The following is a 26810-nucleotide window of genomic DNA, read 5'->3' as shown; positions in this document are numbered from 1 at the left end:
TTACAATTTTTTCTCTGTGAATGGATTCCAGATGGTACCCGTGCCTCTGGTGCGAAGATCCAGCCAAAGCGACGCGTTTCCTTCCCGCCCTGACGTCGAAATGGCGACGAGGCAGCGCGTGGATCGACGCAATGACTCGAGATCTCGCGTCGTGTCGCGAATGCGTCTTCGCCTACCACGCGGCGCGAGAAGCAGACGCCGACAGCGACTACGGCCATCGATTGTTCGACTACGACGTCGACCGGCTAATTTCGTCGCTCAGAGAACGCCTCGCCTTGCCAATGGACTACGATGAAGACGACGTCGCGAATGAGGGGCGACTTCACACGATGCTGGCGGAAATTCTCTCCTATCCGGAGTACCTTCTGGACGACGACGTCGCGCGTCTATTCGAGCTGGCGTTCGAGGAGTACGATGAGACGAACGACGAGGAGTTAGAGGCTGAGGAAAATTTCGCTGGGTTGTATCTATTACTCGTTCATCCGTCTTATAAGGTTTGTACATTAGTCATTTATTTATTTAGAGGTGATTGGTTTTTGATACGCGTTACTTTTAGATTCGACGATGGGCGCTCAAGTCGGTCCGAGACCGAGGCATCGTCGACATGATTCGTTTCGACGAATTGGAATTTTCGTTCAAAATCGTCTTCTCGTGCATCGACTGCGCCTCGACCGTTCGCCTTTCCAGTCCCGATCTCTTTCCTCCGAATCATCTCTTCGGGAAAGCCTACGACGTCTGGATCGGCATCGCGATGCTTCTCGTCTCCATGGACATTCAAACGCTTCGGATTCGTTTTCTCGCGGACGACGGTTTTCGACGCGTCGTCTCGCGAATATTCGACGTTCTTCGAAGCGACGCCGTCTTATTCTGGCCGATCTTTCGCTGCCTGGTCATCCTTCTCGAACGCGCGCGTGATCGCGTGTGGACGCTGGCGCCAACCGTCCGACCAGAAATCGTCTTCGACGTCGTAACTACGCACGAGTCGTACGTTCACGAATTGGAGCGAATGTCGTCGTCATCGACGACGAACGAAGAATCTCGCCTTTCGGCCGTCTCTCTTGCCGTCTCCGACGACGAAGCGCTGACGAACAGCCAAATCGCGTACACTTGGACGGGTCAATCGTCGTCGCGAACCGACGGGAGAAGTCGCTTTCACGCGGCGACGTTCAATTGGTTTCTTCCGTTTCTCGTGTCTCTAAGCGACGAGACGGATCGGCGTGTCGCTTCGAAGGTCTTTCCGTTGCTCGTCGGTTTTCTCGTCGACGCGCCTAAGCGTTACGGTGGCGGTGGTGGCGGCGGCACGTCGTCGCCTCTCTATATCAAGTCGAGATCGATGCTTCTGCAGCTGATCGTCTATTGCGTTTCCGAGGAAGCGTACGACGTCATCGAGTCGTCGTCGCGCACGTGGATTTCCTTTCTCGTCGATTGCGCCCTGTTGAAGCGACAGGACACGTGGTCGGACAATTCTTCGCTTCCTGCGCACGATTTTCCGCCGATTGCGACGCGAGCGCGAAATACGATCAGTTTGCTTCTGCGCAAGGGAGACGTCGCTTCGACGGCAGGGCGACGATACGAAGAGCTGATACGACCGCGATTTGATAAACGCTCGAAGGATACGTGCTACGAAGTTTATTGCATGACGAAGCAGGAACACAAACTTCTTTGTGAATATCTCGTTCTCACTGTGAGCAAACTAGCGGCCAAATTATCGCCGCAGCGTTTCAATGACGACGACGACGACGACGACGCAGAAACGATTCCGGAAACCGTCGACGAAAGCCACGACGAAAATGTTGAAATAATCGATCTCACCGTCGTATCTTCGCCCGAACTATCTCCCGGCGAGAGGACGGTCAAGAAGCAGGAACCGGAAGAGGAGGAAGATGACTTTATCAGTGTCGTCGGTCAACATCGCGGTGGCAGAAAAAGAGCGGCTCTAATAATCATATCGGATTCGTCTTCGTCTTCAGAAGACGAACTAGTTCTTTTTAATCCTCCCATAAGAGGTCACAAGAGAGGAAAAAAGAAAAACGTTATTCGTGATGATGATGACGACGACGATGATGATCTGTGGACTCCTACTGCTCCCTTAAGTAAAGATGCGCTGGCTGTCGAGCCCTCGTCAAGAGAAGGCAAAAGAAAAGTTGAGCCGTCCTCGCCTGCGCGTCACGTTTCCACACCGTCGTTCAATAAGAAGGCGCAAAAGCTGGAAACGGTCGTGCAAAAGCTCGCCGAGAAAAAGAAACCTGAAAAAAAAGAGGACGCGTGGATTTCCACTCGAGTGACGCGGCGAACCTTTAACGAGGCGCAAGGCGGCGCGTCGTCAAGAACGGACGAAAGCAAGCTGTCGTCGCGCGTTTCCGATAAGAAGTCGTCGGGGAAAGGGGCGACTTCTCTGGCAAAAAGCGGCGACGACGAACAAGGCACGATGACATCTACTTCTAATAAAAAGGCGACAGTGAGCAAGTCTTCGGCGCTGCTAAAACGAGGCAGAAAACTGCTCGTGCCTTCTCTACCCGTGCTGCAGAAAGTGATCAGCGCACCATCGTCGAGCAATGAAGTGCTGCAGCCGCCTAGGACCTGCGTTTCCGTGCCGCGTTTTTACAAGGAGTCGTCGACCGCGAAAGTCGAGCAGCCGTCTGAAACTGGGACTCGTGAAGAAGCCGAATCTCTTTTGACAAAGCCGCCTGTATTGGAATCGACTCCTCGCGCCGATGACAGACGAAAAATGCCGTCTCGTAGCCAATCGCCTCCCGTCAGTGAAATCAAGCCGCCGAACCCGCTACAACCACCGTCGCCGGAGCCGTTGCCGTCGCCGGAGCTGCTACAACCACCGAAGCCGCTGCCGTCGCTGGAGCCGCCGGACCTCCTCTTTCTGGAAAACGACTTCGACGATCACGTCTGGGACGACTGGGACGATTGGGACGACGTCGATAAGCGTAAGAAGGAGGAGGAGGAAGAAGAGCGTCGGGCGAAAATGCGTCTCGGCCGTCCTGGTCCTCCGACGCGAATAGAGATCATCGAACCGCCGCGTCTCTTGAAGAAATCGCGACGACCGAATCTCGTCTCTTCGAGAGTCTCGACGACGTCGGCGAAAGCCGTCGCGGCGTCCGCGCACCAGCGCCTTCCGATCGAAACGAAACCGTCAAGGCCGCCGGATAAGAATCGCATGCTTTTTAACGTTCTCTCTTGGCGTCCCGACGATCTGATTGCGCCGCCGAAGCTAACGCAGTCGGCCGCGCCGGCTCTCGATCGCTATCGAACCGTCGATAAATTCTTGACGACGTTCGAGACGTTTATTCTTCTCGAAGTGTGGGAAGACGTCGTTCGCGGCAAGAAGGAGATGGCCAAAATAGCGACAAAAAAGAAGACGGCGACGGCGACGACGACGATAACGAAACCCGATTTCGAAGGCCGAGTCCGAAACGTGCATTGGATATCGAGCACCGGAATCATCAATATTCGTTGCGAGCAGCGAATATCGTTCAAAGACGACGTCGAGTCGCGACACGTCTTCGACGGCGATCTTGTCCAGTTGTCGATTAATCGCTTGGGGATTCCGCCGGTTTTTGCGAAAGTCGACAGCGTTACGAAGAATCGCTACGGCGGCGAGACTCTTCTCGTCGTCGTCTTTCAACTGAAACGGCCGTTTCATTCGCCGCAGGAGAACGACGGCGTTCACGCGCAATACGTCACGACGCTGACGCCCGCCGAGCGACGATACGAAGGTCTCGTCTCCGCGCACAGCAACATCCTTATACGCGATATCCTGAGTCCCGAGTACGGAAAGACGTTCGTCATCGGCGATCCGGCGAAACCGCTGACATTCAAAGATCTGAGCGTTCAGCCGGTCAAGGTGCATTTATGTTACTTCTAGTATAATTGATTTTACGTTTTTGCCGTAGTCGTTCAATTCGTCGCAGGAGAAGGCGATCGCTTCGGTGGTGCTCTCGTGTTTGCGAACGAGTTTTCGCGAACCGAAGATTTGTCTTCTGCAAGGGCCTCCCGGAACGGGAAAGACTCGCACCGTCGTCGGACTGGTCGAAGCCTTTTTGCGGGTAAGCATAGCTCAGATATTAGTCTACGATTTTTCTCCATACAGTATATTGTTTGTGACGACGTAGGAGGGAAGTCGGGAGTTGTCTTCGGAGAGTAGCCGGCTGCCACAGCCCAAAAAACACCGAATTTTGCTCTGCGCTCCGTCGAATGCCGGAATCGACGAAGTAGTTCTACGAATGATGCAAGCCGGGATCGTCGAACACGTCTCGGACGCGGAGTCCTCGTTTGCGTCTTCGCCAGCGGCGCCGTCGTCGTCCGCGAAATTTAAAGTTGTTCGAATCGGTCGTCTTTCGGCGATTCATCCGCTAGTGAATGCTATTGCGTTGGAAAACCTCGTCAGCCGAGAGCTATCGGGAGGTAGAGGACGACGCGCGTTTGCTTTTGTGGGCTTTTGAAGTCACGATTTTTCTTAGCTGTGCTGACGGAAATGGATGAAAACGTTGATGTCGCTAAAATCATGTAAGAGCTACTACTGGTGACTGGTATGCATAGAAAGCCTATCTAATGTGGCAGCAACGACATTGAGGCTGTTGACAAAGAGCTGGCCTCTATTCAGCGACATCATGATTCAGCCAATCTAGTAATTTACCTACCCCTATTGCTTTATCTCCGTCCTAGCGCCTGTTTTTTTCTGTAGCAACGTATGAATGATAGAATCGAAAGTCTTCGAGGTCAGCGAATGAGACTGGAGGAAACGAGAAAAAGGGTATTAATTAAAATCGTGTATTAGCTCTGAAGTGGCTTGAGCGTTAGGGCAGAAAAGAATAGAGCCCTGTTTTGAATTTTTTCTCTCTCCAAGGCAAGCCAAATTTCGAGGCAAAAAAGTCGACTTCACAACAAAGTGTATAAAGACATTCTTCTCAACGCGGACGTCGTTTGCGCGACCTTGTCTGGAAGTGGTCAGCATAAGGTGGCGAATCTTTTTAAAGAGAAGCGAGGGAACGGGTAAAAAACTGAGCAGAAAGAAAGGAAGAGGTTGATGTTTTAGATTGACTTCGTTTCAGTGCCATACCCCACTTTTCCTGCGTAATTATCGACGAAGCTGCGCAGTGTTCCGAAGTGGACATTCTCATTCCTCTTCAGTACGGAACGTCGAAATTGATTCTCGTGGGAGATCCAGCGCAGTTGCCGGCAACGGTCCTTTCTCAGGTATTGTTAGTGTAATTATTATATGATTTAGTACAGAGGCACGTTTTTTTTTGTAGAAATCAGAGGACATGAACTTGGGACGATCGTTTTTTGAGCGATGTCAGTCTCTGTTTGAAGTTTCGGAGTCTCGTGGTAAACATTTGAAAGGCCCTTTTCTTATTTATGTAGTTTTTGCTCCTATAGCTAATCCGGTTAAGATGCTGACGATGCAGTATCGAATGCATCCGGAAATTTGCCACTTTCCGTCTAAACAATTTTACGGCGGAAAGTTGCTTTCCCATCGGTAAGATGCGTCAGAAGTTTTTATGTCCTATTGGTTGACTCTGTTTATTGTCTTTGCAGTACCGATTTCTCTGAATCTTGGAGTTTTAGGCCTTACCTGTTATTTGACGTATCAACTGGCAAAGAAAAATCGGCCGGCGCGGGGTAATTTATCAGTCTCGTGTTCTCGTGTGTTTGATCCTTTCCCATAGATCCATTTTTAATGACATCGAAGCCTTGTTTGTCGCTCACCTCTGCACCGTTCTGCGACAAAAATTGACGGAAGCTAGTATTGGAATTATAACGCCATATAACGAGCAGAAGAAAGTGCTTCGAGCGACTCTTGCGTCGCGGTAAGTAACGAATGCAAGCACCACAGAAAGCATATAATTGTTTTTTCCGCAGCGGCTTGCGAGCCATAGAAGTTGGAACGGTCGACAGCTTTCAAGGAAGAGAAAAGGACGTCATCATCTTGTCGTGCGTTCGCGCCCAGAATCGAACCGGAGGCATAGGGTAATTAGGGATGCACCTGCGTATATTTGCTGGGCCCCTTAGCCTTATTCTCAGGGATGCACCTGCGTATGTTAGAGAGCTGAGCCCCTAATCTTTGATTTGCACCTGCGTATATTAGAGAGCTGGGCCCCTAATCTTATATCAGATCAACTCTGATTAGTTATAATTTGTCTAGATTTTTGGCACGTAAGCAGAGATTAAACGTCGCTCTTACACGGGCGAAGAAATCCCTGTACGTCGCCGGAAACCTGGACACCCTAAAGGTATAATAGCTAATAATGTTGCTGTGTACACGCAAGCTCTTTGTTGTATCACAGGTCGATGCTACTTGGAATTCTCTCATAGAAGACGGCTATTCGCGAGGCGTTGTCGTCCCCGCGATAAATTTGTCGTGGGCCGCCGAACGATGCTTGACATCGACGCCATTCGTGCCTTCGGGCCAACAGCAGCACGTCCAGTCGACCGCCACTGTCGCCATTCCAGCGAGCAAACCTCGCAGCGTCGCCGTCGCTAGCAGCCGTCCTCCTCCTCTCCCTCCTCCACCTCCTCTTGCTTCTATTTCTCATCCTCCTCCTCCTGCTCCGAGCAAAAAAGTTGTGCCGTCACAGCTCGATCGTCTTCGTCCTCCGCCTCTGATGGCTCTTCGTCTCAATACGGAGTACCGTCCGAGCCACTCGACGGCAACGAATACCGATCTTCTTCCAACTCCGGCGCCGCCGCCGCCGCCGACTCGCGCTCCCTCCTCAAACGAAGTGGTCATACCAGGTCGCAATCGACCGCGTCCGGCAGCGCTACCGACGTCGCGTCGAGCGAGTCATGACGACAAAGTTCCGTCTACTCACCGGGACCCTCAGCCCGTTCCTAAAGCGAATGTCGCGTCGGCGCCGGGATCGTCTGGATTCGGTGGGTCGACAGCGCGAGTCGCGCACGCCGGTTCGGACACGGAGCGGCTGCGGCGAATGGCGTTGCACGGTAAGTGCGTCCGGCCCTACGTCGTTGAGGATCGCGCGGAAAGGCGCGCGAAACCGCTCAGTCGATTGCAAACGTTAGTTAAGGACATGAATAAGAAGAGAAAGTAGTCAAATCATAGATCTATGGTCAAAAGATCCAAAACTTTTTTTTATATTTCGTTTTGTTGTGACGATTGTGTGAATCTGTTTAGTTCGGCCGATCTCTCTTGATCAATAACTTCGAGTTCGCGAATTTTCTAGCGATTAAGAAGTACATAACTAACTCTAAAATTACAATTTTTCTTGCTGTTACCTGTGAGATTTCAGCTTCAATTTTTGCTCGATATGCTTTGCCCTTGCCAATGGCTTCCATGTCGTCGAGGAATTGCCGTCGTTCTTCAATTTCTTTTATAACTGTAAGCGATAGATAGAAAGAGATGATACGTTCTAACGTAAATAATTGATTTATGTACCTTCGTCGAATTGGTCGACGTCAATTTCAACGTCATCGTCCACCGTGGGTTCCTCCTTCTTTCGTCGAGTTGGATCAATGTCACAGCCAAATGCCATTCGATTTTGCAGCTTCTCCTTCTCCTCGGACGATACGTACTCTACGGTAAAAGACGTGACGTCAAAATCAATAACCAATTACCGGTACGTATTTACTTCCGGGTGGTGGCCTGTAGAACGACGTCTTCTGCGCTTCCGATTCGAGAATGGCTTCCTTTGAACGAAGTCCAGATCTCTGCATTTTGGGGTCAGTTCTCTTTGCTTTAGTCGCGCTGCTCGTTTTCGTCACTTTTCGTGTAGGATCAACAATGGGAAGAGAGTTTCCTTCTGTCAGCGCGAGATAATCTCTTTCAAGACTATCTTGCCAGCAAACACTCACTAGTGACCGATTGCTGAAGTTTTCTTTGTTGCAGGTTAGTCAATTTCGACTCTGCCATCATTCCTAGGCGAAACGATTCGCACTTGAGGCGCCATAGGCACCCAATTTAGCTTACTCTTGAGTAAATCTTGCGTTTCTTTGCTGTACTCGACTCGCGGAGGATTGAACAGTCCTCCGCGGGCGACACTTTGTTCCTTTCGATGCGATGCCATTGATTACCTGTCGTTTGTATCCATGCCAACAGGTATTTTATCTCCGCGCACATGCGTGGTCACAACGCCTTCAAAATCGCGACGGTTCGCCTCCTAACCGAGCCATGTCAAGACGTATGCAGAACGCACAGCACAAGAATAAGATTAACGTTAGCTTCGTAGTGTGGCAGCATCCCTACGTGAACGTTTTCAAGCACTTCGGCGTCGGCGAGTGGAAGAAATGCTCGAAACAAGGCGACGTCACAACAACAATGGTAAGAATAGATCCAAAAACGTGCTCGATTCACGATTTCTACGCAGGATAAGTCGATTAAGTCGACGGTATACCGAATACAAGGATCAATACCGGCGTCAAACTTCATACAGGTACGCGAGAGAGTTTAGCATTGCTAAATCGATGTCTGCGTGCAACAGATCCCTCGCGTTCTGTCTCAATCGCTTCATCTGACGGGATCCTTCATCTACGTCCTATTCAAACCGATAGCAGGAAAATTCTTCGTCATTCACATCGACGTCACGACTATGGACCATCTCATCACACGCATATCCATATCAAATCTCTTCAAGGAACTCAAAGCGACGGCAACGAGTCTTCAAATCCCATTTATCCCAAGCTCTCCAGGTAAATTCAAAGGGGCTACTTTTTTTCATAATCAATATTTATCTCGTTTTAGTTCCTGGTGAGAGTCGGTGGGCGTTTCTCATTCTCGACTTGAAGTCGACTCTGACGAAGTATCAGAATCGCCGATACCAATGCGTCAAAAACGTCAAACTGTGCGCCAATCTTCTCGTGAAGAATCTCTTCACAAGCGACATTCTCTTCGATCCGATGATTCCCGAGAACGTGAAACGGCGTCGCGAATACGCCGCTCTTCTGCGCGAAGGAACGATGCCCGTTCCCAAGGAGATGGCATTTCCCGTTCCCAAGGACGCCGCCGAGTGGCTCGAACTCTACGACATCATGCGATTTCCCGACGAGAGAAATGTCGTTCCCGTTGCTATGTCGACGGCAGTAGCCGTGGAAACGACGAGGAGATTGATGGGGGAGGAGAACGTAGCTCCGCCTTTGCCTCAAGCTTCTGTGGAGAAGAAGAAGAAGAAGAGAAAGGAAATGACTAAGCGGGAACTGCCTGAAGTCGGGGTGAATGAACCGGTTAAGATCGAGGCTGATCATCGAGGCGAGATTCACGTCTATGCTGAGTCGGATGACGACGTCAGAATTCACGAAGTAACGTATATTCATTTGTGGTCGAAAAGTATTTCTATTTTTTGTATGAAAGGAGCCCATTGAGAATAATTCGAGTTTCGTTCAAGCGTCCACAAGTCGAAAGCAAAACTATAAGGTATGTAGTACGGAAGAAAGGATTTTGCCTATATTTTCCTTCTCGTTTTAGAGTCTTACTCCTGATCCTATACTCAAGCTACGGCACGTGATTGGTTATAGTGGATCGGCGTGTCGACAAGTAAGATTTGAAAAAAAATGATACAGATAAAGTATTTAGTTTAGGCAATTTCTAGCTTTTGTGGTCGCACGATTGCTGTGAAGTCGTCTTCGCTTGTCACGGCGTTATCGTTGCCATGGAAGCCGTCTCAAGACAGCAGAGATTTTTTATCGGACACACTCAACCCGTAAGCGAAACGAGAACAAAAATGATAGATACACGTATCTACCGCAAGAAAAAATCATTTTCTATAGGTTTCAGCTTTTTCGCTGAACAGCTCTTCGACCCTTCTAGCGTCGACGCAGAGCGGATCGAATCCCGTCATCCGCCTGTGGAACTTTCCCAAGGGCCACTCGCTGGCCATCATCCAATCGCAAGCGACGTCCCTCCACGCGATCAGTCTTTCCCACAGTGGCTCGGTGCTCGTCACAGTCGGCAGAGACACGCACGGAAAACACGTGAGTTCTCTCTCTAACAGAAAGAGATCGCCGGTTATTTATTGTATATTTTTTCTTCTTTAGTTTGTTTGTGTGAGGGACGTGTCGTCGGCTGACGTGACGTCGCGAAAGCCGAGGCACTTGCACTCGCTTCGCATCAGCACGATCTCGAAGGCGCACACGGACGTTCACGTCGCCTGTCTCAAAATCGCTCCCTTCGACGACACGAGGTTCCAAACGAGAAATTAGGTTGCATTAATTATATATAGCTGAAAATTATTTTCTGACTATAGAATGATTTCTTGCGGTCGCGACAACGTTCGATTTTGGCGCGTCAAGGACAACACGCTGCGCTCGTGTCCCGTCAATTTGGGCGAACACCATCAGGTCAATTTCACGGACATCGCCTTCGAATTGGCCTATCAAGCCAATCAGCCAATAGACGACAGAAAAATGTAAGAAATCAGTCATTCCCTTTCGAAATTATTGAATTTGGAACGTGCTTCAGATATGCGAGTAGCGAGTCGGGACACGTTTTCGAGATGAGCTATAAGGACGTGTGTCTGCTTCGCGTCGTTCCAGCGAGTCCGCTTCCTCATCCGTCAATTCCTTCCGTGGCGACGTCGCACGTCGATTCGGCGCATTCCGTTCGCTGCATCGCCGCCAGCGAAGTGTTTCTCGCCGTCGGCTCGGCCGACGGACTCTTGAGACTGTGGAAGACGGACTTCACCGGTCCATTTCTTGAAACAGGTATAAACGAATTTTTGAGTCTTATATTAGGACTCACCGCAATTCCCCTTTTCTATCTAGAACTTGAAGGCGGTGTTCTATCCGTCTGCGTGTCGTCGGATGGACTCAAGGTTGCCGTGTCATCTGATAAGGTAACGATTATTTATGCCCTTTGAAGGTGCATCTATAATTTTCTTTCGGGTCTAGGGTGACATCGGTGTTCTGGATGCTTCCTCGCAGTCCTGCACGACTTTGCTTCGTTCTCACGCCGATGCCGTTCTCGCCGTGGACGTCCACAATCGACGTCAGCACTTCGTCACGTCGTCAGAAGACCAGACGATTCGCGTGTGGAATCTAGCTCAGAACGCGCAGGCAAGAATATACGAGAGCAGAAACAAGACTCTTACGCAGTTCGGTCCCGTAGGAATTTGACTTTCAGGCGCCTGACGAAATTCCCTCCTGCATTGCCTATCATCCGACGCGCAATTGCTTCGCATTTGGATCAGACATCGGCTGCGTTCGCGTCTTCCACGTAACGAACACAAATCTTCTAGCGGAGTACAGGTAAAGAAGATAGCGACGCTGAATATTAATTAAACAATTTCTCTTTTCTAGGCATCACAGCGAGAGAGTCTGTGGTCTCGTCTTCACCCCGGACGGCCAGCGTCTGATCAGCTGTTCCACGGACGGTCTCATCGTTCTGTACGACTCCACCCAGCAATCGTGTCCAGTCGTACGCATTCTCGCCAACGTCGTCGCGCGCAAGCTGCCCGCCACGTCGTCCTCGCACGTTTTGGCCGTAAACGCGGCTAGCACGCAGGCGGCGCTCATCGGACCGTCGCAGTACGCCGTAACAGTCGTCGATCCAATCACACTCGATGAAGTAGAAATGACATACGCATTTTTATCCAATGAGCACGCAATTTCGTTTTTTAGGTTCTTTGTCTTGATATTGGGAGCGTTCTGGCTGAGCCCAATTCCGGCGGTCCGGCCGATTCCGAACTGGACAGCCCTACGCAAGTTTCCTTCTCGTCCGGTCACATTCTCGTCATGACGTCGCAGTGCCGACTGCTCAAGTTCGACTCGGAAACGGGACGAATACTGACGGAAGTAAGAATCGATTTTCCTCGCTGCAACGACGTTATCGCCTACAACAGGTATCGAATATTCACCGAAGCTCGTGTACGAGCATGGTGGTGAGTCCCAATGGAAAGTATCTGTCGACAGCCGGCGACAAAGTCATCAAAGTGTGGGATTATAAAATGAAGCTGGACATCAATTTCCAAGTACGTTACTCGGCCCCAACCCTCCTTACTCGCCTATCGCCAACCCATACTACTTGTTTTGACGGCCCTCCCTTGCAATAATTACTGGAGAAGAGACGGCTACACCGTCTTTTTCAACGCAGACGAGATGCCACATCATTTTGTCCGCACTCGCGCATTTTAGTCCCGTTATACTGTGAAACGTGCACAGTATCGGACATACCCTGCCCATTGGTTAGGTCATTTGACGAGAAACGGGTCGAATAGTCTAGCTACGTAGCGTTTTCGTCGGATTGTTTGCGTGTCACGTGCAGCGCACGTGCGCACGTTTGTCATAGAATCGGACGTAGCGCCTTGATTTTGCTGACCAAGCGTACTGCCGTAACTGCGTATGCGTTCGCTTTTCGCGTCCAAATAGCGACTCCTTGTCTTTAGAATAGACCCACAATGCATTTTGCGACCGATTCATCGCTTCTACTTCTCGTATTAGGGCATTTCGTAGCAACGCGACATTGACGTCATGCGTTGCTCAATATCGCGTGACAAGGCGTGTCTTGCGTACGTAGCACACATTCCGCTGTCGTTTTCGCATTTTGAATTGATTTACAACAAAATTTCGTTTGTTTTTGTCGGCAGAAATGGATTTGCGGCCGATTGGTAGAGTTTCGGTTCAAACGAAGCACTTTTTGTCACTTTTTGATCGTGAATAGCTGCAGTCATTCGTCCCTAGTCGCGTATGAGTATAAATACCCAGCGTTTACAAGTACTAATCAGATGGAGCAGAGCAGAGCTCGTGGCTAGGATAGAAGGGAGATTGGCAACACTCCCCAAGGCTTGAGACACTATGACCCGGTGGTCGTCTCATTCCTCACTTGACAAGGGTGTAACATTGCACGCCTTCCTAGTTCTCGCATCTCTCTCCCAGCTCCTGGGGCACCTCTGTCACCGGATAAACCTCCATAGCACCGTCTTCCGTGTGGTTTGTGTCAAGTGTCGGTTTTTTTTTCAAGTTTTTTAAAGTTCTCTACGCGAGAAGACCGTTTTTGCGGGCAAACGACGTGTCTCTAAGCTTTTCCCTCAAAGGGGGCCCCTTCCCTTAATCCACGAATATAGAAGTCCTTTACCCAAACCTTCAGACTTTATAGGCAAAGAAACTGGTCTTTACGGTTTACCGCCAGATTTAAACTCAGTTCCCAATTACTGCAGCATACATATAAGGAATACCGGTACGTTATATGTATGGTTCCCCAGACCCTCTTCGCACGCCCACCATTGAGTATTTCTACGACAGTGGATTATTTCTTGTACTAGGTTTTCATCGGACATTCAAGCGACATCAGTGAAATGAGATTCACTCCCGATGGATCGACTCTCGTCACCGTCGGAGACGCTATATTCGTTTGGGATTTTCTCGGCAAACCGACAAGGCAGAGGCAATGCTATAGATCGCTTTTGTGCGCAAGTACTTACGTCGTCGATCTTTAGAGTTGCTTGGAGCGACGATGTGACGGAAAACGACGGCGACGACGACGACGATCGTCTCACGGCCGCCGACTTGATTCCCCGCCGAGACGTTCCCGTTCCGACGCCGCGCTCTCCGCCCACGTCAAAACGATCACTCGTCCTTGACACGACGGTCGAAGCGGAGCAAACATCGGTGCCGCCGCGGCAGCTGCAACGTCCCCCGAGAGAAAACAGATACGAGGACGAAAGCGAATCGAGCTCGTCCTACGACGTCGCTGAGATTGTAGCTGCAGTGCACGATTTTTCCTTTTAGATTCACGTTGATGAGTTTTCTTCTATAGGATCCAGCGTTGCCTTCTGAAGAAGATCTCGGCTTGATTGAGGATATGTCAACGTCTGAGCCAATTGCCTTCTGTCACTTTCGCGCCAGGAAGAAGGGATCAAGTCTAGCGAAGGTTTCATTCCCACGACATTAGAACAGATGTGAGAATTCGTTTGCTTTTGTTTAGAGATGCTACGTCGCTCCACAAGACGAAGCCGGAATTCAACTTGATAGCGTTCTCGGATACAATGGAAATGGGCGAAATAATATGATTTGGCATTACCAAACAGGTAAAAAATATTGCAGTACGCAGTCGCAATTATTAGAGGAGAGAAGAATTTTTAGAGCTATTACATATTTTCTTAGGATTGTTTGCTTATAGCTGTGGATCGTTAGTAGTCGTCGAAAATCTGGCGACGTCACAGCAAAAGCAGCTGATTGGTAGTCAGTCGTTAGAGTGCACCGAGCAAATTTACACCGTTCTCTTCAGGTCACGTCGAGGAAATATCTACCATGGCTGTGCAACATGATGGACAAGTCATATTTATTGATTTGAGAGAGGATTATTTTCTAGCGTAGTTTTTTTGCTTCAGGTTCTAGCTTCGGCATCAGGAGCCTCGAGACGCTCTCCCAGTCAGATCAACATATGGGACGTGGCGACACTCACGTGCAAGAAGGTTCTTATAAATGAAGTATTCGTTACACGTTCTATGTGCAGTACGTCGTTTAGGTTCTATCATATCACAAGGCACAGATTGTATCACTGGAATTTTCACGTGACGACCAGTACATGTTGTCTACAGGTAAAGACGGATCAATATTTGCCTCACTTGCTTCTAATAATTATTTTCTCTCACACAATACTATAGGAGACTACGCGGAGCCCGTTTTGGCCTTGTGGGATGCGCGCGACTTTGACTTGCTCACTGTGGCGCGGTGTTCGCCGGCGGCGGCGTTTCATTCCATCGCGTGGAATCCGTACGTCGCCGGAGAGTTTGTCACTGTCGGTTCCAACGCCGCTGCTCTGCAATTCTGGCGAATCGAAGAGAAGGGTGATCAAGTAGAGTTCAATGTAAGAAACCAGAGAGAAATCTTGGACAAATTATATGTATATGCTTTTATAGGTTTTTGAGCCTGAAATTCCAAAGGAAATTAAAAGATCTGCGAGAAAGGTGAAAGAGGAGAAGCTTCTTCGGTCTTCACAGTTGTTTAGACAAAATTTTAGAATCGTTTTCTGGAATTCACGAGTCTATGTTATGCTGACGAAAAGACGCTCTACGTTGGATCAACAGCAGGTTAGCAATACGACGAGAACACGCAATAGAAATTTTAATTAGGCCCTTAGAATCAAAGTTTAGGCCCTCAATTTATTTTTAGGCACTTAGAATCAAAGTTTCCCTGAATTTATTTTTAGGTTCTTAGAATCAAAGTTTAGGCCCTGAATTTATTATTTAGGCCCTTAGAATCAAGGTTTAGGCCCTGAATTTATTATTTAGGCCCTTAGAATCAAGGTTTAGGCCCTGAATTTATTATTTAGGCCCTTAGAATCAAGGTTTAGGCCCTCAATTTATTATTTAGGCTCTTAGATTCAAAGTTTAGGCCCTCAATTTATTATTTAGGCTCTTAGAATCAAAGTTTAGGCTCTGAATTTATTATTTAGGCCCTTAGAATCAAAGTTTAGGCCCTGAATTTACTATTTAGGCACTTAGAATCAAGGTTTAGGCCCTCAATTTATTATTTAGGCTCTTAGAATCAAGGTTTAGGCTCTCAGTTTACTATTTAGGCTCTTAGATTCAAAGTTAAGGCCCTGAATTTATTATTTAGGCCCTTAGAATCAAAGTTTAGGCCCTGAATTTATTTTTAAGCACTTAGAAGCAAAGTTTAGGCCCTGAATTTATTATTTAGGCTTTTAGAATCAAAGTTTAGGCCCTCATTTTATTATTTAGGTCCTTAGAATCAAGGTTTAGGCCATCAATTTATTATTTAGGCCCTGAATTTATTTTTAGGCCCTTAGAATCAAAGTTTAGGCCCTGAATTTATTATTTAGGCTCTTAGAATCAAGGTTTAGGCCCTCAATTTATTATTTAGGCCCTCAGAATCAAAATTTAGGCCCTCAATTTATTATTTAGGCCCTTAGAATCAAAGTTTAGGCCCTGAATTTACTATTTAGGCACTTAGAATCAAGGTTTAGGCCCTCAGTTTATTATTTAGGCCCTTAGAATCAAAGTTTAGGCCCTGAATTTATTATTTAGGCTTTTAGAATCAAAGTTTAGGTCCTCATTTTATTATTTAGGCCTTTAGAATCAAAGTTTAGGCCCTGAATTAATTATTTCGGTCCTTAGAATCAAAGTTTAGGCTCTGAATTTATTATTTAGGCCTTTAGAATCAAAGTTTAGGCCCTCAATTTATTATTTAGGTACTTAGAATCAATGTTTAGGCCCTCAGTTTATTATTTAGGCTCTTAGAATCAAAGTTTAGGCCATCAATTTATTATTTAGGCTTTTAGAATCAAATTTTAGGTCCTCATTTTATTATTTAGGCCCTGAATTTATTTTTAGGCTCTTAGAATCAAAGTTTAGGCCCTGAATTTATTATTTATGCTCTTAGAATCAAAGTTTAGGCCCTGAATTTTACTATTTAGGCACTTAGAATCAAGGTTTAAGCCCTCAGTTTATTATTTAGGCCCTTAGAATCAAAGTTTAGGCCCTGAATTTATTATTTAGGCTTTTAGAATCAAAGTTTAGGCCCTCATTTTATTATTTAGGTCCTTAGAATCAAGGTTTAGGCCCTCAATTTATTATTTAGGCCTTTATAATCAAAGTTTAGGCCCTGAATTTACTATTTAGGCCTTTAGAATCAAAGTTTAGGCCCTGAATTCATTATTTAGGTCCTTAGAATCAAAGTTTAGGCTCTGAATTTATTATTTAGGCCTTTAGAATCAAAGTTGGGTCCTCAATTTATTATTTAGGTACTTAGAATCAAGGTTTAGGCCCTCAGTTTATTATTTAGGCTCTTAGAATCAAAGTTTAGGCCCTGAATTTATTATTTAGGCTTTTAGAATCAAAGTTTAGGCCCTCATTTTATTATTTAGGTCCTTAGAATCAAAGTTTATGTCCTCAATTAATATTTAGGTCTTTTGAATCAAGGTTTAGGCTCTCAATTTATTATTTAGGCCTTTATAATCAAATTTTAGGCCCTGAATTTACTATTTAGGCCTTTAGAATCAAAGTTTAGGCCCTGAATTAATTATTTAGGTCCTTAGAATCAAAGTTTAGGCGTTGAATTTATTATTTAGGCCCTTAGAATCAAAGTTTAATCCCTGAATTTATTTTTAGGCCCTTAGAATCAAAGTTTAGGCTCTCAATTTCTTATTTAGGCTCTTAGAATCAAGGTTTAGGCCCTCAATTTATTGTTTAGGCCCTTATAATCAAAGTTTAGGCCCTAAATTTATTTTTAGGTCTCTAGATTCAAAGTTTAGGCCCTGAATTTATTATTTAGGCTCTTAGAATCAAAGTTTAGGCCCTGAATTTACTATTTAGGTCCTTAGAATCAAAGTTTAGGCCATCAATTTATTATTTCGGCTATCAGAATCAAAGTTTAGGTCCTCAATTTATTATTTAGACCTTTAGAATCAAAGTTTAGGCACTGGATTTATTATTTAGGCCTTTAGAATCAAAGTTTAGGTTCTGAATTTACTATTTAGGCACTTAGAATCAAAGCGTTGGCCCTCAATTAATTATTTAGGCCTTTAGAGTCAAAGTTTAGGCCCTGAATTCATTATTTAGGTCCTTAGAATCAAAGTTTAGGCCATCAATTTATTATTTAGGCACTTAGAATCAAGGTTTAGGCCCTCAATTTATAATTTCGATTCTTAGAATCAAAGTTTAGGCCCTCAATTTATTATTTCGGCTATCAGATTCAAAGTTTAGGCTCTCAATTTCTTATGTAGGCTCTTAGAATCAAGGTTTAGGCCCTCAGTTTATTGTTTAGGCCCTGAATTTATTTTTAGGCCTTTAGAATCAAAGTTTAGGCCCTAAATTTATTATTAAGGATCTTAGAATCAAGGTTTAGGGTCTCAATTTATTATTTAGGCCCTCAGAATCAAAATTAAGGCCCTCAATTTATTATTTAGGCCCTTAGAATCAAAGTTTAGGCCCTGAATTTTGCTATTTAGGCACTTAGAATCAAGGTTTAGGTCCTGAATTTATTATTTAGGCCTTTAGAATCAAAGTTTAGGCTCTCAATTTCTTGTTTAGGCCCTTAGAATGAAGGTTTAGGCCCTGAATTTATTATTTAGGTCTTTAGAATCAAAGTTTAAGCCCTCAATTTATTATTTAGGTCCTTAGAATCAAAGTTTAGGCTCTCAATTTATTATTTAGGCTCTTAGATTCAAAGTTTAGGCCCTGAATTTATTTTTAGGCCCTTAGAATCAAAGTTTAGGCTCTCAATTTATTTTTTAGGCTTTTAGAATCAAGGTTTAGGCCCTCAGTTTATTATTTCGATTCTTAGAATCAAAGTTTAGGCGTTGAATTTATTATTTAGGCCTTTAGAATCAAAGTTTAGGCCCTCAATTTATTATTTAGGCCTTTAGAATCAAAGTTTAAGCCCTGAATTAATTATTTAGGTCCTTAGAATCAAAGTTTAGGCGTTGAATTTATTATTTAGGCCCTTAGAATCAAAGTTTAATCCCTGAATTTATTTTTAGGCTCTTAGAATCAAAGTTTAGGCTCTCAATTTCTTATTTAGGCTCTTAGAATCAAGGTTTAGGCCCTCAATTTATTGTTTAGGCCCTGAATTTATTTTTAGGCCTTTAGAATCAAAGTTTAGGCCCTGAATTTATTATTTAGGCTCTTAGAATCAAGGTTTAGGTTCTCAATTTATTATTTAGGCCCTCAGAATCAAAATTTAGGCCCTCAATTTATTATTTAGGCCCTTAGAATCAAAGTTTAGGCCCTGAATTTTGCTATTTAGGCACTTAGAATCAAGGTTTAGGTCCTGAATTTATTATTTAGGCCTTTAGAATCAAAGTTTAGGCTCTCAATTTCTTGTTTAGGCCCTTAGAATGAAGGTTTAGGCCCTGAATTTATTATTTAGGTCTTTAGAATCAAAGTTTAAGCCCTCAATTTATTATTTAGGTCCTTAGAATCAAAGTTTAGGCTCTCAATTTATTATTTAGGCTCTTAGATTCAAAGTTTAGGCCCTGAATTTATTTTTAGGCCCTTAGAATCAAAATTTAGGCCCTCAATTTATTATTTAGGCCCTTAGAATCAAAGTTTAGGCCCTCATTTTATTATTTAGGTCCTTAGAATCAAGGTTTAGGCCATCAATTTATTATTTAGGCCCTGAATTTATTTTTAGGCCCTTAGAATCAAAGTTTAGGCCCTGAATTTATTATTTAGGCTCTTAGAATCAAGGTTTAGGCCCTCAATTTATTATCTAGGCCCTCAGAATCAAAATTTAGGCCCTCAATTTATTATTTAGGCCCTTAGAATCAAAGTTTAGGCCCTGAATTTATTGTTTAGGCTTTTAGAATCAAAGTTTAGGCCCTCATTTTATTATTTAGGTCCTTAGAATCAAGGTTTAGGCCCTCAATTTATTATTTAGGCCCTTAGAATCAAAGTTTAGGCCCTGAATTTACTATTTAGGCACTTAGAATCAAAGTTTAGGCCCTGAATTAATTATTTCGGTCCTTAGAATCAAAGTTTAGGCTCTGAATTTATTATTTAGGCCTTTAGAATCAAAGTTTAGGCCCTCAATTTATTATTTAGGTACTTAGAATCAATGTTTAGGCCCTCAGTTTATTATTTAGGCTCTTAGAATCAAAGTTTAGGCCCTGAATTTATTATTTATGCTCTTAGAATCAAAGTTTATGCCCTGAATTTTACTATTTAGGCACTTAGAATCAAGGTTTAGGCCCTCAATTTATTATTTCGATTCTTAGAATCAAAGTTTAGGCGTTGAATTTATTATTTAGGCCCTTAGAATCAAAGTTTAGGCTCTCAATTTCTTATTTAGGCTCTTAGAATCAAGGTTTAGGCCCTCAATTTATTGTTTAGGCCCTGAATTTATTTTTAGGCCTTTAGAATTAAAGTTTAGGCCCTGAATTTATTATTTAGGCTCTTAGAATCAAGGTTTAGGGTCTCAATTTATTATTTAGGCCCTCAGAATCAAAATTTAGGCCCTCAATTTATTATTTAGGCCCTTAGAATCAAAGTTTAGGCCCTGAATTTTGCTATTTAGGCACTTAGAATCAAGGTTTAGGCCCTCAGTTTATTATTTAGGCCCTTAGAATCAAAGTTTAGGCCCTGAATTTATTATTTAGGCCTTTAGAATCAAAGTTTAGGTCCTGAATTTATTATTTAGGCCTTTACAATCAAAGTTTAGGCTCTCAATTTCTTGTTTAGGCCCTTAGAATGAAGGTTTAGGCCCTGAATTTATTATTTAGGTCTTTAGAATCAAAGTTTAAGCCCTCAGTTTATTATTTAGGTCCTTAGAATCAAAGTTTAGGCTCTCAATTTATTATTTAGGCTCTTAGATTCAAAGTTTAGGCCCTCAATTTATTATTTAGGCCCTCAGAATCAAAATTTAGGCCCTCAATTTATTATTTAGGCCCTTAGAATCAAAGTTTAGGACCTGAATTTTGCTATTTAGGCACTTAGAATCAAAGTTTAGGCCCTCAGTTTATTATTTAGGCCCTTAGAATCAAAGTTTAGGCTCTGAATTTATTATTTAGGCTCTTAGAATCAAAGTTTAGGCCCTGAATTTATTATTTAGGCTTTTAGAATCAAAGTTTAGGCCCTCATTTTATTATTTAGGTCCTTAGAATCAAGGTTTAGGCCATCAATTTATTATTTAGGCCTTTATAATCAAAGTTTAGGCCCTGAATTCACTATTTAGGCCTTTAGAATCAAAGTTTTGGCCCTGAATTCATTATTTAGGTCCTTAGAATCAAAGTTTAGGCTCTGAATTTATTATTTAGGCCTTTAGAATCAAAGTTGGGTCCTCAATTTATTATTTAGGTACTTAGAATCAAGGTTTAGGCCCTCAGTTTATTATTTAGGCTCTTAGAATCAAAGTTTAGGCCCTGAATTTATGATTTAGGTACTTAGATTCAAGGTTTAGGCCCTCAGTTTATTATTTAGGCTCTTAGAATCAAAGTTTAGGCACTGAATTTATTATTTAGGCTTTTAGAATCAAAGTTTAGGCCCTCATTTTATTATTTAGGTCTTTAGAATCAAGGTTTATGTCCTCAATTAATATTTAGGTCTTTTGAATCAAGGTTTAGGCCCTCAATTTATTATTTAGGCCTTTATAATCAAATTTTAGGCCCTGAATTTACTATTTAGGCCTTTAGAATCAAAGTTTAGGCCCTGAATTAATTATTTAGGTCCTTAGAATCAAAGTTTAGGCGTTGAATTTATTATTTAGGCCCTTAGAATCAAAGTTTAATCCCTGAATTTATTTTTAGGCCCTTAGAATCAAAGTTTAGGCTCTCAATTTCTTATTTAGGCTCTTAGAATCAAGGTTTAGGCCCTCAATTTATTGTTTAGGCCCTTATAATCAAAGTTTAGGCTCTAAATTTATTTTTAGGTCTCTAGATTCAAAGTTTAGGCCCTGAATTTATTATTTAGGCTCTTAGAATCAAAGTTTAGGCCCTGAATTTACTATTTAGGTCCTTAGAATCAAAGTTTAGGCCATCAATTTATTATTTCGGCTATCAGAATCAAAGTTTAGGTCCTCAATTTATTATTTAGACCTTTAGAATCAAAGTTTTGGCCCTCAATTAATTATTTAGGCCTTTAGAGTCAAAGTTTAGGCCCTGAATTCATTATTTAGGTCCTTAGAATCAAAGTTTAGGCCATCAATTTATTATTTAGGCACTTAGAATCAAGGTTTAGGCCCTCAATTTATTATTTCGATTCTTAGAATCAAAGTTTAGGCGTTGAATTTATTATTTAGGCCTTTAGAATCAAAGTTTAGGCCCTGAATTTATTATTTAGGCCTTTAGAATCAAAGTTTAGGCTCTCAATTTCTTATTTAGGCTCTTAGAATCAGGGTTTAGGCCCTCAATTTATTGTTTAGGCCCTGAATTTATTTTTAGGCTTTTAGAATCAAAGTTTGGGCTCTGAATTTATTATTTAGGCCCTCAGAATCAAAATTTAGGCCTTGAATTTGTTATTTAGGATCTTAGAATCGAAGTTTAGGCCCTGAATTTACTATTTTGACACTTAGAATCAAGGTTTAGGCCCTCAGTTTATTATTTAGGCTCTTAGAATCAAAGTTTAGGCCCTGAATTTATTATTTCGGCTCTCAGAGTCAAAGTTTAGGCCCTGAATTTATTATTTAGGCCCTTTGAATCAAAGTTTAGGCCCTCAATTTATTATTTAGGTCTTTTGAATCAAGGTTTAGGCCCTCAATTTATTATTTAGGCCCTTAGAATCAAAGTTTAGGCCCTCAATTAATTAATTAATTAAATTATACTAGGAGTGATATCTGCATGGAATTTAATGACGAATACGTGCTGTTTGCACTGGCAAGCCGAAGACGCAGAAATCAGTAAGAGAGACGACTGTTGATTGAACTAAGTTAGTAATTATTTGAATAAACGTACAGCTCAGATATTCTCCAATGGAGACTATTTGGTGTGCGGTGGTGTGAACGGGAAAGTAAGCCTTTGGTGCGTAGCGGGCGTAAGAGATGCTCTACAAGACGAAGAGTCTCGAAAGTGAGACAATAAAATGAAATCGCAATATTCCACGCTATCAATAATTTCAGGGCGACGAGCATTACAGTTGAAAGTGACATGACGTTAGACGGACCGCTAACTGCCGCCTCGTTCGACGACGACTTTGAGCTGGTACTTCATTTTATCCACGGAAAATAATCCATAGCCGAAAACGACACTCAAAAAAATTTTAGGGAATTGTTGGCACAGCGCACGGCACTTTATGGTGCGTCAACTGGAAAGACAAGACAATGGTTCATATGGTCACAGGGCATCCAAAGAAAGTAGAGAGACATATGCTTCCTTTCATTTGACTTATTGTTTCTCTTCTAGATAACTGGCATATCGTTCATTGGACCGACATTCGATTTATTTGGATCGTCGTCCGACGACGGCTGCTTGAGAATCTGGTCGGGCACCGAACGAGAGCAGCGACTTCAATTTCAAGTCGTAAATCAGGTGATTACCTTTTTCTGTGAATTTTTCTTTGACGGATACGCTTTATTGTAGCCCTGCACCTGCTTGTGTTTCTCTCCTGTCATCGATCTCCCAAGCGATCATTCGTCCGATAAGCCGTGCTATCCTCTCTGCGCTGGCGGCTACGCGAATGGAACGATTCGCTTTTTCGACATCAATGCGGAGGACATGAGGCGAAAAATTCAGCCGCACGGATCGGCAATAACTTGCATGGAATTCTCAAAAGACGGTACAATAGAATGACTTTATTAAAATCGAGTATGTACTTGAAGCAATATTGATTCATTAGGGCATGTATTGATATCGGCTTGTCTGAGCGGTCTCGTGGCTGTGAGCAGCCCGTCAACAGGACTGACAATACGAATAATACGAGAGCACAAACGGGTTCCCATATCGGATTTATCAGTAGCAAACACGGACGTAGGTTTTTTAGAGAAAGTCTGCAGATGTCAGCTGAGGTCTGTTCTTTTTTTGCGCAGGACGGGAAATGTCTTTGGCTTGCTGCTGCCCGAGATCAGCGTGTCAGCGTGTGGCAATCGGATTGGTCCACGGATCGGTGTGAAATCGTCGACTGGCTCACTTTTCCGGCACCGCCAATAGATGAGCGTCAAAAAAGCGGCGAGGTACCTAAGCGATTCAATTTTTTGTGAGGTTTACGTACGTGCTTTTTCAGGAATGGTTTCGGGATATTCCGCCGACTTTGGCTCGGTTTTGTCCGACGGATCCGTCACTGATTGTCTATTCAGGCTATAGCTTAAACAAGGAAATGCTGATTTATTCTCTTGAGCAAAAACTGGTACAGTATATGAATCCGTTTGATTATAATTGATGTGGTGTTCTATATCACGCGATAGGTTATTCGTTCTTTGACTCTGACACATTGGCCAACGTGTATAGACGTTTCTCCAAACGGGCATCTTATTGCTGTTGGATGTGGAGGTTGGCTTTGAGTGAAGTTTTTTACGTAATTAACTCGTCATCTATTTCACCAGATCGTATCGTGAAAATTATTGATTTTGATGCTGGAACATTTCAGGATTTCACGTCTCACGACGACTGCGTCGCTGCAGTTCAATTTTCGTTCGACTCAAAACGACTTCTGTCTGTTAGTCATTCTAACATCCACGCCTGGTACGTTGCACACTGAAAATTATTTGGAGTAGACTGTAGTCTAGAATCGCTTAACAATATATTAATTGTGAACACAACTAGCATAGATACATAAGTACATAGCGATATAGGACTACGCATCGTTTACGCACAGCGCGCGTTTAGCGCGTGCTCTCGCCTTCGAGGAAGATGCCACGGAAAGTCGTCCAAGGCCCAACGACGGACACGCCATCCGAAGTAAACCGACCTCTAAATTAGTCTGCTACTCGTATCGAAGAAATCGACGCACAGCCGTTTCGAACGTCGTCCGTTCTGGTCGTGAGCCTGGGCTCGCGCAACTTGCGCATCGGTCTCGCCTCGAATTATCTTCCCAAGACGATGCCGCATGCGATCGCCCGACGCCGCCGCCAACGCCAAACGCAAACGCAGAAAGAAGAGGTAGGAAAAAAAGCCCGAAAAGGAAAACCCCGAGCGAAAATTCCTCTTAGCTTCGCGACGATTTGAGCGAGACGCAAATACTCGCGCTGAACGGAGCTCGCCACGCGCTACAACTCATGAGAATGGGATTGAGAAGGACGAACGTGTCTCAGGATCAAGTACAGTCGGAAAAAGAAAAAGAATCAATTAAAAAATTAATCTTCTAATTAGATTAAAAGATTCAACGAGAAAGTAATTCCTCAACAGACGATGGAACCGTCGCCATCCGAATGGAGCGACGTCAACGAAAATCCTCCATTTCTGACGGGCCAATCGGTAATGGAAAAAAAAATTTGTGTGTAAAGCGATTTCAATCATTTGTCTTTTCTCTTTTTCTTTTGAGGCTCTCGACATTTCTCCCGATGAACCGTACGATCTGTTCTGGCCAATTCAACGCGGTCGCCTGGCGCGTGCGTCGGAGAGGCTCTTCTGCGAACTGGAGACTCTGTGGCGTTCGGCCATAGTTCAAAGCACGAACATAGATCCTCAAAATTTCAAAGTACCCTTATGACATCCAATACATATACACGCGTGAATTTTGAGGCTTTGAATGCGTAGGACTACCAGGTGGTCATCGTCGTTCCGGATTCGTTTTCACGTAATAATTTGAAAACGGTGATGACGGTAATGCTGTCGCGTCTTCACTTCGCCGCCGCTCTCATTCAACAAGTAGATATATCCTCGGCGAAATAGAATAGTATCGATAAACGGTATTGATTCTTTAGGAATCGGCGTGTACGGCGTACGGAGCCGGCGTTCCGACGGCGTGCATCGTGGACGTTGGGGACGAGAAGACGAGCGTCTGTTGCATTGAAGATGGAATAGTCAATCCGGCGTCGAGGTCAGTTGAAAAAGATACTTGGATGATATATGCATAGTGACTTTTCTTAGGTTCATACTGAATTATGGGGGCAGGGATATAACTGACGTTCTGTATCAGCTTATGAAACAGGTACACTGTGTACTGGGCGTTTTTAGACGTTTTTGGTTTTTCAGTTACTGTGTGCATGTGTATTAGGCGAGTTTTCCTTACGCTGCATGCGACGTTTCGAACCCATTTGATGCGGCTCTGCTCAATTCGCTCAAAGAAGCGCACTGCTATCTCGAGATGGTAACACTGACTATATGACTTTTCTTATAATTGAATAATGCCTGTGTTTGTAAAGGAGTTGTATGGGATTAAGAGCTACAATTTCGACGTGGAGTGCCCAGGAAAACGAGTCGTTGCCTATCAGATGCAATTACTAGACGAAGTTTGCCTTGCACCTTTGGTAAGAGGATCATTTGGTCAACCTTCAATATTTGTAATTATAAATACGTTGCAGGCGGTGTTTTATCCTGATTTGTTTCCTCGAGTCAACGACGAAGAGTTGCCTGCGAATCAATACGATTCAGAAGATCTCCTTGACGACCCCTACCTTACAGAAGTGAATTGAAAAATCTACTTTGTCCTTCGTAACATTGTTCTAATTTTTTGTCTTAGCCAACTGGAAGCAAAGCAGCTCGAGTTGGCGGTGGCGGCTTGAGCAGCATGACGCCGTCTCCAATGCCAACAGAAGAAGGCGTTTCTATGGCTGTCAAGCATGCAATGCACGAATCGACAAAAGTCTCCTTTCCCAAAACCCTATTACCTCTGGACGCCGCCATACAGACAAGCATAGACACATTTCGTAATACAGAAATAGAAACGGTTGTATGTTATCTATTTATTATATTTGTTTTTTAGCTGGTGACGATGTGAAACGTCGACTGTACGGCTGCATACTTCTGGTTGGAGGTGGTTTGACATTTCCCGGCGCCGCTCAAGTCGTCCAGTCGCGACTCCAAGCTCGATTGCCGCATCATTTTCAATTGAATCAGGTGGAAGTGATTGCTAAGCCAAAGGTACGAGAGACACGGTCCCTGATAGATTGAGAATAGAGAGATGCTTTTTCTCTTTAGGATTTGGATCCGATGTTGGTGTCATGGAAAGGAGGTGCAATTCTTTCGTGTTTGGACAGTGCTCGAGATCTTTGGATTGGTCACGCTGAGTGGGCAACGTGTGGGATCAGAATTCTGCGCGAAAAATGTCCGTTTATATGGTAGAAATTCAATTGAGTAAGAGCATTATTTGGAAGACCGTTCTTCCTTTTGAAGTTTTCTTCTGTACTGTTAGCATACACACGTGATAAGCTCGCCCGGGACTTCCCATTCATTCGGACGTCGTCGATTGCTTCGCACGCGGCTGTCAAATTGCCGTTTCAATCTCTCCGAGCCAATTGTGCATCGATTTGCCGCAAGTGAAGGCGAGAAAGACTCGTCTGAGAACGAATTCGCGTTCTTTGAAACT

General features: G+C 44.3%; 4 protein-coding genes across 6 annotated transcripts; 3 read left to right on the top strand and 1 right to left on the bottom strand.

Annotated features, from left to right (window-relative positions):
* The first annotated feature begins 11 nt into the window (after positions 1 to 11).
* On the top strand, positions 12 to 7244 carry LOC136183563 (uncharacterized). Its single transcript, XM_065970243.1, has 16 exons — positions 12 to 494; positions 557 to 3856; positions 3906 to 4058; positions 4125 to 4416; positions 4473 to 4518; positions 4573 to 4639; positions 4697 to 4765; positions 4859 to 5004; positions 5064 to 5208; positions 5265 to 5340; positions 5392 to 5491; positions 5551 to 5634; positions 5682 to 5822; positions 5875 to 5982; positions 6158 to 6245; positions 6300 to 7244. Exons 1-16 carry the CDS (start codon positions 21 to 23, stop codon positions 7059 to 7061), a joined length of 6051 nt encoding a protein of 2016 aa, XP_065826315.1. The 5' UTR covers positions 12 to 20; the 3' UTR covers positions 7062 to 7244.
* On the bottom strand, positions 6976 to 8058 carry LOC136183571 (UPF0193 protein EVG1-like). Its single transcript, XM_065970258.1, has 6 exons — positions 7937 to 8058; positions 7822 to 7884; positions 7599 to 7769; positions 7406 to 7543; positions 7246 to 7346; positions 6976 to 7189 (listed from the first exon to the last, which is right to left on the bottom strand). Exons 1-6 carry the CDS (start codon positions 8031 to 8033, stop codon positions 7103 to 7105), a joined length of 657 nt encoding a protein of 218 aa, XP_065826330.1. The 5' UTR covers positions 8034 to 8058; the 3' UTR covers positions 6976 to 7102.
* Positions 8059 to 8070: 12 nt separating this feature from the next.
* LOC136183562 (WD repeat-containing protein 90-like) lies at positions 8071 to 24102 on the top strand. 2 transcript variants are annotated; one of them, XM_065970241.1, is made up of 40 exons: positions 8071 to 8147; positions 8196 to 8287; positions 8334 to 8399; positions 8448 to 8655; positions 8708 to 9261; positions 9314 to 9376; positions 9428 to 9496; positions 9552 to 9662; positions 9730 to 9933; positions 9997 to 10142; positions 10206 to 10367; positions 10421 to 10662; positions 10723 to 10793; positions 10849 to 11013; positions 11066 to 11205; positions 11257 to 11524; positions 11578 to 11751; positions 11799 to 11927; positions 13218 to 13339; positions 13392 to 13653; positions 13712 to 13825; positions 13880 to 13982; positions 14059 to 14133; positions 14183 to 14229; positions 14286 to 14369; positions 14423 to 14495; positions 14562 to 14764; positions 14817 to 14864; positions 14918 to 14987; positions 22177 to 22248; positions 22306 to 22417; positions 22468 to 22549; positions 22612 to 22701; positions 22751 to 22876; positions 22928 to 23123; positions 23184 to 23314; positions 23374 to 23517; positions 23568 to 23690; positions 23749 to 23833; positions 23887 to 24102. In XM_065970241.1, the coding sequence occupies exons 1-40, from the start codon at positions 8138 to 8140 to the stop codon at positions 24039 to 24041; spliced, it is 5391 nt and encodes a 1796-aa protein (XP_065826313.1). In that variant the 5' UTR covers positions 8071 to 8137; the 3' UTR covers positions 24042 to 24102. The 2 variants fall into 2 exon arrangements, with proteins under 2 accessions (XP_065826313.1, XP_065826312.1); XM_065970240.1 differs by having other exon boundaries at positions 14059 to 14136.
* Positions 24103 to 24152: 50 nt separating this feature from the next.
* Positions 24153 to 26664, top strand: LOC136200117 (actin-related protein 8-like). Of its 2 annotated transcripts, XM_065990458.1 has the most exons (15): positions 24153 to 24241; positions 24296 to 24442; positions 24493 to 24600; positions 24653 to 24757; positions 24825 to 24980; positions 25040 to 25150; positions 25207 to 25322; positions 25373 to 25433; positions 25500 to 25592; positions 25648 to 25752; positions 25807 to 25908; positions 25965 to 26151; positions 26208 to 26365; positions 26423 to 26578; positions 26637 to 26664. In XM_065990458.1, exons 1-14 carry the CDS (start codon positions 24194 to 24196, stop codon positions 26564 to 26566), a joined length of 1641 nt encoding a protein of 546 aa, XP_065846530.1. In that variant the 5' UTR covers positions 24153 to 24193; the 3' UTR covers positions 26567 to 26578; positions 26637 to 26664. The 2 variants fall into 2 exon arrangements, with proteins under 2 accessions (XP_065846530.1, XP_065846529.1); XM_065990457.1 differs by having other exon boundaries at positions 26423 to 26664.
* The last annotated feature ends 146 nt before the right edge of the window (positions 26665 to 26810 follow it).

Source organism: Oscarella lobularis, chromosome 2 (genome assembly GCF_947507565.1).
Source record: "Oscarella lobularis chromosome 2, ooOscLobu1.1, whole genome shotgun sequence".
Taxonomy (NCBI): Eukaryota; Metazoa; Porifera; class Homoscleromorpha; order Homosclerophorida; family Oscarellidae; genus Oscarella; species Oscarella lobularis.
This window is presented reverse-complemented; position numbering and strand designations above follow the sequence as displayed.

Bases quoted from the DNA above. Each gene is read 5' to 3' on its own strand.
- LOC136183563 (XM_065970243.1), top strand. From the start codon at position 21: ATGGATTCCAGATGGTACCCGTGCCTCTGGTGCGAAGATCCAGCCAAA. The intron at 5,823-5,874 runs GTAAGTAACGAA...TTTTTTCCGCAG, and splicing joins CGAGCGACTCTTGCGTCGCG to CGGCTTGCGAGCCATAGAAG. The intron at 5,983-6,157 runs GTAATTAGGGAT...TAATTTGTCTAG, and splicing joins AATCGAACCGGAGGCATAGG to ATTTTTGGCACGTAAGCAGA.
- LOC136183571 (XM_065970258.1), bottom strand. From the start codon at position 8,033: ATGGCATCGCATCGAAAGGAACAAAGTGTCGCCCGCGGAGGACTGTTC. The intron at 7,885-7,936 runs GTAAGCTAAATT...CGTTTCGCCTAG, and splicing joins AACGCAAGATTTACTCAAGA to GAATGATGGCAGAGTCGAAA. The intron at 7,544-7,598 runs GTAAATACGTAC...CTTTTACCGTAG, and splicing joins CTACAGGCCACCACCCGGAA to AGTACGTATCGTCCGAGGAG.
- LOC136200117 (XM_065990458.1), top strand. From the start codon at position 24,194: ATGCCACGGAAAGTCGTCCAAGGCCCAACGACGGACACGCCATCCGAA. The intron at 24,443-24,492 runs GTAGGAAAAAAA...AATTCCTCTTAG, and splicing joins CGCAAACGCAGAAAGAAGAG to CTTCGCGACGATTTGAGCGA. The intron at 24,981-25,039 runs GTACCCTTATGA...TTGAATGCGTAG, and splicing joins TAGATCCTCAAAATTTCAAA to GACTACCAGGTGGTCATCGT.
- LOC136183562 (XM_065970240.1), top strand. The intron at 14,230-14,285 runs GTCATATTTATT...TTTTTGCTTCAG, and splicing joins CTGTGCAACATGATGGACAA to GTTCTAGCTTCGGCATCAGG. The intron at 22,418-22,467 runs GTGAGACAATAA...CAATAATTTCAG, and splicing joins CAAGACGAAGAGTCTCGAAA to GGCGACGAGCATTACAGTTG.